Here is a 13,056-nt window from a genome sequence, read left to right as displayed (position 1 = left end):
CATATGGAATAAAAGGTTGGGCAGTCAGGAAGAGTAATCTAAAAAAACTGAGTGTAGAGAAGATGAAGATGTTGAGAGGGTTGTGTGATAAGATTAGGAAAGATAGAGTAAGGAATGTGGGTGTTAGAAACCAGTTGATGGTTGTACCAATCCAGGACAAGCTCCAGAAGAGTCGATTGAGATGGTATGACCATGTGCAACAGAGATCTATAGATGCCTCAATAAGGAAGAGTGACATGAGTCAGTTGGAGGGAGCCAGAAGAGGTGGAAGCAGGCCTAAAATGACTTTTGAAGAAGTGCTAGGAAAAGATATACATACGGTAATGCTTGATTCGAGTGTGACCACATATAGAGTTTTGTGGAGGACAAGGACATGTGTAGCCAACCCCTTGTAGGAGGATGTTCCTGTTATGCGTCTTTGGCTATTGCTTTATTTTCTTCTCTTACCTCTTTTCTCTCTTCATTTTAACTCTCTTGTGTTACATCTTTTTATTCTTTTCCATATCAAATCTATGTAGCTGACCCCGCCATTTAGTTGGATAAGGTTATAATTGTTGTTTTTGTTATTGGTGTCTTTAATAGAAGTAATTGAAATTTTAATAATGTTTTCAAATTGGTAATTCTTAGAGACACAACCCCATGGCCTTTATTAAATATTAGAGGTCCATAACCTGGGCTGGACCCTAGGTCTGGCCTTGGCTGGACTTTAGGTCCTACCTGGGCTGGACCCAGGTGGGTTAAAAATGGCTAGGTAGCTCCCCTCCCTTTATATGGACTGGGCTTGAGTTACGCAATGGTCACATGGGCTTGTAAGTAAACAGTATTTTGACTTTAAAATAAACAGAACATAGAGAGAACACATGCCAATAAGAATCTAAACTCCAATGTAAGTTTACTCTGCAATCTAAAGAAAGGATATAACTTAATAACTTAAACTTCCAATCCAATTTCTTAAATCACAACATCAATCCATTAGGATTAAAAAGGAGGAAGAACAGAAGTTGGGTTTTAGATCATAAAATGTTGACAGAAAAGGACATAATATTATTCACTTCTGCAATAGGAACACTACTATAAAGAAACTTATTTTCTTAAGAGAAATGATTTTTGGGAAGAAGATGGACAGGAGTCTTTTTGTGAACTACGAGTCCAAATACTTCTGTCATGTCTATGTCCTTTTCACCTCCAGGACATTCCCAGTCAAACCAGTACAAAAGATTAGCAAGAACCAGTTCAGAAGAAGCCAAACCAAACCAAATTCCAGGGCAAACCCTTCTCCCAGCACCAAAAGGAAGGAATTTAAAATCCTGGCCTTGAAGATCTATTGGATTGTTTATAAATCTTTCTGGAATAAACTCCTCTGGATTATCCCATACTTTGGGATCCATTTGGATTGCCCATGCATTGATAATAACTCTTGTTTTAGGAGGGATGTAATAACCTTTTATATGAACACCTGCACTTGATTCTCTTGGTAGCAACAAAGGCACAGGAGGATGTAGTCTCATAATCTCCTTAATAATACACTTCAAATAATCCATTTGAGGAATATCATCTTCTTCAATCTTGGATTTACTTCCCACAACACTTCTTATTTCTTCTTGAGCTTTTTTCATTATACTAGGATTTCGGACAAGCTCCACTATTGCCCATTCCACAATAATTGCTGATGTATCAGTTCCAGCTATGAACATGTCCTGCATAAAAAAAAAAATAATAATAATAAAAAAAATTCATGTAATTAATCATTTGTAGCAAAGTTGGCACCCTTCGCCTCAGAAAACGTGAGATTCTATAATCATTTTTAACCGAGTTGGCAACGACTTTCGTCACAGAAAATGTGTGATTCTAAGTTCAACTCTTTTTACCTTTTTAACCTTTTTAGGACACTCACCACTCACACGGGAGTGTTTAATACTCTTTATTGTTTTCAATGAATGTTGAATGGTTTTCATTCAACCCTGGTATGACTCGATCCATACAGTTGTGATTTGCAGGGTCAATACGGACCCGTAGGACTAATCAGACCAAAGGCTTAAATAACTGTAAAAAAAAAAAAAAAAAAAAAAGGCAGAGAGAGAGAGAGATTTACCATGATGATTGCTTTGATATTGTCTAGAGTAAGAGAAACACCAAGTGATGAATCTTTTTGAGCTTCAAGCAAGAGATCCACAACATCTTTTTCATTTTCTTGGCCATCCTCTTTATGGGAATTAAGATGATCTTGAATTACTGCATCAAAAACTGAGTCCATCTCTTGGAATATTTTGTTGACCCTCTTATCTAAGCCAGTGAGTGTATCAATCCAACCCAACAAAGGGAAGTATTCTCTCACACTGAAAGCCCCAAGGAGGATCTCTACCTCCCTTGCTATATGACTAAGCTTAGGATTAGTATACTTTGTACCCGCTGCAACTCGGCAGATTACATTGCTTGAGAAAATGGGCAGCAAATCGCTTATATTAACTGGAATCACGCCGCCTTGACTCAGTACTGATATCTTCTCAATCAGAACAGCAACTTCCTCCTCCCTAACAAACTTGAATGAGCGAACTCTCTTGGAACTGAATAGCTCTATCACGCAGAGCTTCCGCAACTGCCTCCAATACTCACCATAGGGTGAAAAACTGATATCTGTGCAACCATAGACGAGCTTTTTTGTCACAGGTGAAGTAGACCTATTTGCAAACACAATATCATGGGTTTTTGTGATCTCTGTAGCCATCTCTGGAGAAGAAACCACCAAAGTTGGGACACTACCAAAGTGAAAGAGCATGAGAGGACCATATTTGTGAGAGAAGGCAGCAAGAGAGCGAGGGGGGAGGGTTCCTAGCTGATGAAGGTTTCCAATAATAGGAAGCTTTGGGGGGGAAGGTGGTAGACTAGGTGGTTCTTCTTTTTCTATCTTCTTCTTCTTGTTGAGCTTGAATAGAAAGAGAAGGGAAAGAATTAAAAGGGAAGGCAATAAGAAGAATTTTGGATCTTCCATCCATTCTTGTAGAGCCATTGTTTTTGATCAATTGAAGATCAGAAAGAGGGTTTCTTGGATGAGTAACTCACTAAACTTATATAAGAAAGCAGTCAATGTTTCTTGTGGCGGCCAAGAGGCAATTCTTTTTCTCTTCTATTTTATTTTATATTTTCATTGTCTTGGGTAAAAAAAAGGCCACGCAATAGAATATAATGCATGCACTTAGACAATTGTTTGAATATAAGGGTTGTGGCCCAAGCAGTGACATCATCCTCACCCTTTCATGTAAATCAAGGGGAAAGGGTTCTTTGTAAGTGAGGTATAGGAAAAGTCTAAACATATGGTTTTTTTATTCAATTTTTTGAGGAATAATAATAATAATAATAATAAAATTGAATGTGAGTAGGCCTACCTTATGCTTTATATTGGGTAAGATTCTTTTCAAAAAATTAAATAGAGAGTGGGTTCTTTGAACAAGCGGTAGAAGAGGCACATCAATAAGATGTGAGAAAATGATATTATACATAAGAGTAGCTAAATCTTTTCACACAAAGAGGATAGAGATAGACATGAGGAGAACATAGATAGAGAACTATTTTTTTAAATAAAGTATTGAAATTTTTTCTATCATTTAGATATGAAAGATACGATATATTAATCATGTGATGACAATTTTTATTTTAAAAAAATGAAAAATGATTAAATTAATTATTAAAATTTATTTGTTGAAAAATATTCTACGAAAGAATTCCAATTAAGTTTAAGGAAAATAACTCATATTTCAAACCTGTGAGGAGGATGGATAGGTTGAATGTGTGTTTAGTGGAGGGTTATTAAGAATTTCCAAGAGATCAAGGGACTAAAATGTTAAATATTATGTTTTCCATTGAGGGCATACTATAACATCTTAAATTGTTGTATAAAAGCGGAAATGAGATAAATAGATGTACTCTAACAATGAATTTAGACTAAGCTTAAGGAGAAAGCCCTTGGGAGAAACTGAATATGACTTTGATAAAGGAGGAGCCGCAAAGAGTTTCTGAAAGGTTAAAGGCCCAAAAATAAATAATTATTATTTTTTTCTTAAGGAGGAAAATAAATATGAGTGATGATTGTCTGTCGTGGGTGCGGAGGTGTGGTGAGCATTGGATAATCGAGACAACATAGGCACGGGCCTCGATGTCATTTTGGCCATCAGATGCTAGCCGCATCTACGGCAGAGGATGTTTTCACACTAGAGTGATGGAAATTAAAAGAAAGATAGGAAATAAAGAGAAGTAATTCAACAATAAATTCCAATTAAACTTAACAAAATAGTACAAACTTGCGAGGAAACCCAGTGGAGACACTGAATTAGGGATGAAATGGATACCCAAAATTTGAATTCAAATTCACTTCCATATTTGTTAAGGGGTATCCATATCCAGTCAAAGGGTATCCAAATTCAAATCCGAATTATCCAAAAAGGAATTATCTGATCCAATTAATTAGTCAATTAATGATTTTGAGAGTTCTTGAAGTTTAAACAGGTTTTAGAGAATGAGAAAAAGAGCTAAGATAACTTAGAAAGATGGATTAAGAACAAATTGTATTCATTAGGGGGAGAAAGGTCCGGATTACATAAGTCAGAGAGTAAACGAATAGTCGAAAAATCTGAGTGTGATCCACATCCGTGTCCGTTTAGGGATATCCGAATCGAATTAAGAAATATCCAAATATTATCATATCCGATCCAAATTCAATCAATTAATTTAGAAATATCCGAATCTGATCAAGAAATATCCAAATATGATCACATCCGATCTGAATTCAATCGGTATCCAATCCATTTACTTCCCTACATATGAGTTGGGTGATAAATCCTCTTAATTTCACCAAAAATAAATAAATGAATAATAAGAGTTTGGTGATGGGTCTCACTTACCAACTAACTGGATCTAGATCCATATCTTCTCTGAATTGAATTCAATTGATATATATTTTTCCATTTTTTTGGGCAAGCAATTGCATCGAATCCATTATTTAACGCCTCAACATAAGGAAGTTGTCCAATCCAATCTTGATCCGATCTGCCAAGTGATAAGATTCTATTGACATTGCATACACATCCCATATAACAATTAGAGGGAAATGTTTAAATTCCCAAGATAGTTGAATTTTGTAGTTTTCTATGAAAACTTTATGCATATAGGAGACTTTGACGTTAATTTTGATGTTTCATAATTAATATAATTTTTTTTTTGTTAATACAGTCGTGTGGCCACAGCATCATCACACGGATCAATGGGAGGGCAGATGAAGGGATCTCCAACATGGGATGGAGAGTAAGGTAGTCTTTTCACGCCGTATCTGTAAAAGGCATAATCAGGGATGGTTCTTTTCCCAAAATTTTTACTTATAGACTAAAAAAAGAGTAAACAAAGAAAGATTTTCTTTATATAATTGTACTTAGACTATAAGTTTAATTAGCGTTAATCTAGGCATTTCATGGTAATTGATATATCATATTTCCAAGTTATAATTTTGTCCCTCATACTTTAATCTGTCCATAGCTCAGCAATCGATTGATTGAGCCACCATTACTCAAAGAATCCTTGGATAAAGGAAACTTGTCCACCACAAGGAAAGCCACTCCTAGTCATAGTAGTAAGCTCGGAAATGACAATGATAAGAGAACAGATACGTATGACATTGAACGGGCCAAATGGCAATAATAATTTTAAAAAATATGGCGTAATAAAATGTGTACGACAATCATATGGTACATGTTTAATACGGCCGCTCTGTAAGGAACTAAGGATATGTATATATCATGAAACATATATGTACTTAGGATTTTAGGCAAAAAAGAACTTAAAAGACTCTCTTTATGATTACTTGAAATAAATATTAGTGTAAAGAAGCATATAAGGAGTATCTGACATCCCTCTTTAGGTTTAGATTTTCAATCGGGAAGGGATTTTGGGTTTTGTTTTGTTTTTGTTTTTTTGTTTTTTGTTTTTTGTTTGTTTTGTTTTGTTTTTGTTTTTGTTTTTGTTTTTGTTTTTTTTTTTCGTTTACTTTTAAAAAAAAATTGCTGGTAAAATCAATAATACGAAAAAATAAGTGTTTAATTCGGCATACTTTAATATGCGTGTATTTTTTTCGAATGTAAAGTTTATAGTAAAAATATGGATTCGGAAATTAAATGTTTGGATACGACAAAAAAACGCATTTAATATGTTTATTTACTAACTATGCTTCTAGTCAAATATGTAACCTCCAAGCATGGAGTGGACCTATCCCAATCAATGAAGGTCATCCACAAGGACTCCTGGTCATCCCTAAAAGGAAACGGAATCCCTCACTAGTCGGGATCATCGTTATCTATACACACTCCAAATATAACTCTTACTACATGTGGACTCTTGCCATATCTGGACTCCTACCATACCTAGACTTCTATTAGCTCCAGGATGGTTGCCAAGTTGAGACTCTCTTCAACTGTCTTGTTACAACTATAAATATTTAGCCAAACCTCCTTCAAAGGGATTATTGATACTTTTTTATTATTCTTTAATTATTATTTTCAGAGATATCTGACTTAGACATCGAAGAATCTCTCATCAAATAAACCTGAAGCTCACTGTTTTCTGTTTATTCCTCTTTGCAGGTTGCACAGAAAGTTTAGGATGAATTCTCACTACAATAATAAGAAAAATATCATTGTTTGCCTTCATGTTGTTAAGCTATTGGGATAGGAGGCAAATTAGTTTCTCTTTATTTTATTTTGACACTTACCCCCAAAAAAGTATTCGTCATGTTCTCTTGTACTATTATAAGAAATACTATATCATCATCAGCAGTGAAAAAAAATACAATGGCAATCTATTGTGGCAATAAACTATAACCCTACTTTGAATAATAATTTGAATTTTAGTTGTTGTGGCCCCACAAATGATAGCATGCTCACTATTTCATTTACGTTTAAATATCAAATAGAGAGTGAGTTTTCTGAGCAAGCTATATACGGGAGCACACCAATGAGTGTGACAAAAATATTATCATACATAGGATGGTAGCAAGGTAATTTGATATGAGGAGAGAGATAAACACAGAAATGCTAGTGTACCCTACTTGATGGCTCAGAGAACCTTTTTTCAAACAAAATATAGAAAATTTTGCTATCATTTAGATATTTAAAGATATGATTGGCCATCTATGCCATGAAAAATGTATAAAAGTTGACTGGCACTTGTGCTGATTATTGTTTGTAGTTTCTGCAGTTTTATTTGATTGACATGCGAACTTGAAGAAGTGAAAAATAAATAAAACTTTTTTTTGTAAGAAAAATAAATCATTTCTTTTTTTGTAAGAAAAATAAATCATTTCTTTTTTTGTAAGAAAGATAAATTGTTTGGTACTATATTTATTGTGGATGTAGAGTTTGATTTGCTATTTAATTTTAGGGGAATTTTCTTGTACCAAGCCTAATTTTAAACTTTATTTCCTGTAACTTCACGATTTTTGAAAAATATCTACCATACCCTTAATGAGTAACAAATTTAACTTAACATATGATGAGACTCTTTGAATCCCTTCACTAACCTCTACAAAACAACATTTTTTCATTGTTGGAAACCTCAAGCTATCTGTAGAAGGATTGCAAATTAACCCTAGAACAACACTGACCTGCTCTTACTACCTCACTCAGCATCCACAACACCCCACCATTCCGTAATTCTTTTTTTTTTTTTTTTTTTAAAGGTCAACAAAGAATAAATTAGAATCAAGAAAACAGAAGATTACAGAATAACCTTTGAGATCCTATTCCACCTTCGGCATGGCCATTAGCAAAATAGAAAATCAAATCAAATGAAAAATATTTACATGAAGCGGATATGAGGCCTATGCTGACCATCCCACTCAAGGTCTGGAATAATGAAATTTGGAGCTATATCATAGGTATTTGAATTTCTTGTGGCCGTGGCATGCTTGGCCAATCTATCAGCCACTGTATTTATCTCACGGAAACAATAGAAGTTCATCCAAGAAATAGAATCCAAATATCCTTTATAAGACCACCACTTTTGCCTTTTAACACAGGTTACCACTGCCTAGGAGTTGCATTCAATCCAAAGCTTATTCACTATTTTCTCTACAGCACTATTAATTCCATGAAAGAATGCTGCAAATTCAGCCATGAAATCATTGGTTCCTACTCCTCTGTATATAGCATAGTGATGAGCACATTTATGTGTGAAATCTAGGGTAGTAAAACATGCATTTTACATATTTAGAATGGAGCTACCTTGGGTTTTACTCTCTTTTTGCAGGTTTTATATTTTCAAGGCCTTAAGGACTATTGGACGCTATATCTTCAATTTTACACGTAAAGATGTCCTATTTCTTTTCATGGTTGTGAAGAGGATGAAATTCTGAGCAAGATGGACGTGTTCAATTAAAAGTACACATTCGTTTGGTCACCCATACAAATGATTATTCTTTTCGGAGCCAGAAAAAAAATAATGGATTAGAACTAAACCGAGATGCAGAACCAGCCCATTTGCAGTTGTCCCAGAGGTACAAGGAATATTTCAAATGCCAACAAGGATCGATAGACCACATTCTTAAGTGATTGAAGATTCATTTTTGGTAACAACAACTATCTAGTGTAGTTGGTGAATTTTGGTGTGCAAAATTTCCTTGCTCACCAAGAGGTCTCAAGTTCGAATCTCATGGTTGTTTTTTTTTTAGAGAATTTTGTTGAAGATTTCCTGCTTTTCACTCACTTAAAGCACTAAGGGCATGGAGGGGATTTCCACATCAAATTAGAAGCAAGGAAAATCGTGGAAGGGTTCCTGCGCAAGAAGAGAAGAAAAAAAAAATGAAAGAAAAAAAAAGGGAGAAAGAAAGATTGTCCAAATCTTCTCTCTCCTCCACATCATCACCAAAATATTGTCCAAATCACACAAAGCAAGAAGAAAATCGTCCCTTGGAGGGAGAAAAAGAAGAGAAATAAATTAGAAAAAAAAAAGGAAAGAAAATAAGCAAAAAAATTATAAGAAATTTCTCCAAGTTTATTTCTCTCTTCTCTCTCCTCCACCTTAGCACTTTTGGTCTCAAAAGATCTCACAATCAATTGTGGGTTTCTCCCTTTTAGGAAAGAGAAATTTGTTACCCTACCTCCCCATTCCCTATAAATACAACTCATGTAAGAGGAGGGGAGACAATTCATTATTCTTCTAGTTTTTTTTAGTTGCTCTCTCTTTCTCTTGCTCTCTCTTTAGTTTTAGTTCTTCTTTATCTTTTCTTTAATCACTTTTGTAATAGCTTTTTTTTTATTTCAATTAATGCAAGCACACTTTTATTTTTATTCAGCCCTTTTATGTTTATGATTTATGCAATTGAGTTGTAATTTTTTAAGTAATAGTTCTAGGCTTAGATCTAGGTGACAAGATCACGAGCCGTGGAACACTTTTTTTTCAAGATTTGTTTTCTCTAGTACTAAAAATTTCAGATTTGGTTTATTTCAGATCTAGTTTTTAGTACTGGTAGTATCTCAAATAGATCAAGTTTTCAGTTCAAGGGTTGAAGTTCATGTAAGTAGGCTCCCTCAGTAGTCTTCTCTCCCCCTTCTCATTCCCTCTTCTGACTACCCTTTCTTTCTTAATTTAGGATTTTAATTTCAGTCGTTACATTATTGCTATCCCTTTCCCCCAAGGTTCATGGCTAGTGTATGTGTTGGCTTTGCCCCTCCTAGCCATAGAACCATCATTTTATTGTTTTTATTTTAATTGCCTCCCTTTCCCTAAAGCCAAGTAGAGTAACCCTTGTAAGAGTGACTCTCTGGTCAAGTAGGGAAGCTTATATTATGATGCATCCCTCGGGCTAAGTAGAGAAACCTACTTGTGAGTCTCTCTCTAGCTTTCTCCCCCTTATTTTATTTTAATTTTATTTTAGTATTTTTTCCTTTATTTTTAATTGCGTGGGTTGTTTATTTTCAGTTATTTATTTATTTAATTTTAATTGTGTGGCTTGTGTCTTTAAATTCTTAGATGACGAATGGTTATGACGTTATTTAGATACATATGTTTAGGACGGTAGTTAGAATTAAATCACAATCATTAATAGGTTCACTTTTGCATTATTAAAAGAAAAAAAAAATAAAGTGGCTGCTCTCCCTGAGTTCGACCCATAGCTACACTGATCCATACGCTTGCTGTTACATTTAAAATCTCAAACAAGTTTTTAGCACCGTTGCCGGGGAGATAGTTCCATGTTATTTTTCGCTTTCTTTTGGTAAATCGGAGTGTTTTGTTTTCTTTGTTTTGTTTTTCATTTTCTTTTATGGAATTCCTGAGAAGAACAACTTGCAATAATAATTGTATCGGTGGAGGTCACCACGCCTCACAGTATGATAAAGACAGGTTTCACCCTGTAGCAGTACCTCAGGAATTGACCTGAGCAACCCCGGATCCCTGCCGGTAAGCTCCCAAAAAAAAATCAAAAAATCATTAAAAAAAAAAAGTTTTGCTATCCATTCTTTTGTGCTTGTCTTTCTTTAGTTGTGGGTAGTTTTTTATTGCATGAGTGTTAAGTGGGAGACCAACAGCAAAACCCTTCACCTAAATCTTTGAAAGATAGGTTCTACCCTGCTAGAATAGCCCAACCTTCCTGCATAGTTCTACCACAAGCCCAGGGCAATAATTTTGAACTCAAATCTCAATACATCACTATGTTGCCCCACTTCCATGGGTTGACCTCTGAGGATGCATACCAATTTCTAAGGGAATTTAAAGAGGTATGTGTTCTAATTAAGATCCAACAACTTTCTGATGATGCTGTTAAGCTTAGATTTATCACTTTTGCATTGAAAGACCAAGCTAAGAAGTGGTTGTATGGGTTACCCACAAATTCCATAACCTCATGGGAACAGTTCACAGTTGTCTTCCTTAAGAAGTTTTTCCCAACTCACAAGACCAATAAGCTTAGAAGTGATATCCTTCAGTTTAGGCAAAAGCCTAGTGAGTCATTTTCCAAACTTATGGAGAGATTTAAGGATCTACTCCAAGAATGCCCTCACCATGGCCTAGACCTATAGCATTTATGTCAAATAATTTATGAGGGTATTGATTACCCAACTAAAAAAATGATAAGTCTATGTGCCCTGAGGGATTCACATCCTTTACAGATGAAGGAAAGGCATGGGAATTCTTACTTGACTTAGCTGACAAAACCCATGAGTGCAAATCCACCTAAGAGAGTGAAAGAACCATAGGAGGGAAAGGATATTTTGTGGATGGGATGGTAGCGAAGGAAGCCCATTTGGATAGCCTAATCAAGAGGATTGAGGCTATTGTTCCTAGAGAGCCATCATCAGTCAATTTCATTAAGATTTGTGCTTGGTGCCAGTCCCCTTGGTGCCAGTCCCCTGGACATGTCATAGAAGAATGCCCCAACACCTTTGGGGGCACTTCTAATGATAACGTTAATGCCTTATACTAAAATAATCCATATAGTAACACCTACAATCCAGGATGGAGAAATCACCCAAATTTCTCTTGGAATCAGAGCAACCAAGCAGTGCCTTCAAATTTTCATAATCAAGGTCAACCTAGACCCCAAAGGCCTCCCTTTGCACAACAATCTTTTTTCCAAAATACTTTTCCTAGGTCAAATGCAGGACCTCAGGCTAGTTTTCCTAGGGCCCCTCTCCTATCATCTTATCAGTAACCCCCTGGGTTTACCAACACTCGAGAGGCAAGTAGAATAAGTGATTTGAAAAAAAATATGACCCTCCTCATGACAAGCCATCAAAATCTTACAAGAGAACTTATCCAAGTTGTCTCAATTATGCGTGAGAGGGAGAAGGAAACTTTACCTAGTCAACCAGAGCCTAACCCTAGGCATCATCAGCCTGTTAGTTCACAAACATCAACTAATGCACCACTGAATATAGTACAAGGTCAGACCCAACAAGGGCACTCTAACCAATGTAATGTTGTTTATGCCCTTAGGAGTGGTAGAGAGTACCAATAGAGCGTTCCTAAATCTTCCTCATCTATTACTCCTGTTAACTCTCCTTTAGTTGAGGACACAAGTGTACCTCTTGTTCCAGGTTCGTCTGATGAACCTAAAGATTTTTCTGAAACTAAAGATGATTTGATTGAGGAAACCAAAAATGATTCTTCTGAACAGGGGCAAATCCCTAACAGTCCTTATGTTCATCCTGTCCTATTTCCTAATCGTTTGGTAAACAAAAGGAAGACTGCTTCCATGGAAAAAATTTTAGAAGTCTTAAAAAAGGTAGAAGTGAACATCCCTCTTTTGGATGCCATATCCCAGATTTCCGCCTATGCAAAGGTACTGAAAGATTTGTGTACTCACAAACGTATCACTAGTGTGCCCAAAAAGGCGTTCTTGGCAGGTAACATTAGTTCCATAATTACTCAGCCTATAGCAGCCAAGTATAAGGATCCAGGGAGCCCTACCATAGCTTGTGTCATAGGCAACACCTACATTGAGCATGCCTTACTTGACCTTGGCGCAAGTGTGAATCTTTTACCTTACCATGTGTACAAGCAACTTGGATTGGGAGAATTGAAAGCCACTGGAACTACTCTTCAGTTGGCAGATAGGTCTGTTAAAATTCCTAAAGGGATGGTTGAGGATGTCTTACTAAAGGTGGGGGAATTTATTTTCCCTGTTGATTTAATTGTGTTAGATACTAAGCCCTTCTCAACCAAGGATGAGATCCCAATAATTCTAGGAAGACCATTCTTGGCTACCAGTAATGCATTAATCAATTGTCGGAATGGTTTCCTAAGATTATCTTTTGGTAACCAAACTGTTGAGTTTAACATGTTTAGGATTGGCAAGCAACCACATATGGAAGAAGAGATCAATATGCTTGAGGATTTTCTGTATTTTTCTGATGATTTAGTTACCAACTTTGATATTGATTTTGATTCAGAATTCCAAGAGTGTATGGATGAGTTGGATGATGACAGTGAAAATTTCTTTTCTAAAGTCTTGAGTCTTCACAAACTTGTAGAGCCCTTAGGACTCCTTTCCAATTCCATTCCCAAACCTTCCATAGTTGA

General features: G+C 35.7%; 1 protein-coding gene and 1 non-coding gene across 2 annotated transcripts; both read right to left on the bottom strand.

Moving 5' to 3' along the window:
- Positions 1-905: 905 nt before the first annotated feature.
- On the bottom strand, positions 906-3,020 carry LOC122063814 (cytochrome P450 71A1-like). Its single transcript, XM_042627526.1, has 2 exons — positions 2,093-3,020; positions 906-1,697 (listed from the first exon to the last, which is right to left on the bottom strand). Exons 1-2 carry the CDS (start codon positions 3,005-3,007, stop codon positions 1,092-1,094), a joined length of 1,521 nt encoding a protein of 506 aa, XP_042483460.1. The 5' UTR covers positions 3,008-3,020; the 3' UTR covers positions 906-1,091.
- A 7,917-nt stretch (positions 3,021-10,937) lies between these two features.
- LOC122063816 lies at positions 10,938-11,044 on the bottom strand. Its single transcript, XR_006135480.1, has one exon. It is a non-coding gene; the product is annotated as a small nucleolar RNA R71 (small nucleolar RNA).
- Between the last annotated feature and the right edge of the window lie 2,012 nt (positions 11,045-13,056).

Source organism: Macadamia integrifolia, unplaced genomic scaffold (genome assembly GCF_013358625.1).
Source record: "Macadamia integrifolia cultivar HAES 741 unplaced genomic scaffold, SCU_Mint_v3 scaffold1464, whole genome shotgun sequence".
Classification (NCBI taxonomy): Eukaryota; Viridiplantae; Streptophyta; class Magnoliopsida; order Proteales; family Proteaceae; genus Macadamia; species Macadamia integrifolia.
Note: the sequence above shows the minus strand (reverse complement) of the source record. Positions and strands in the feature narration are given on the sequence as shown.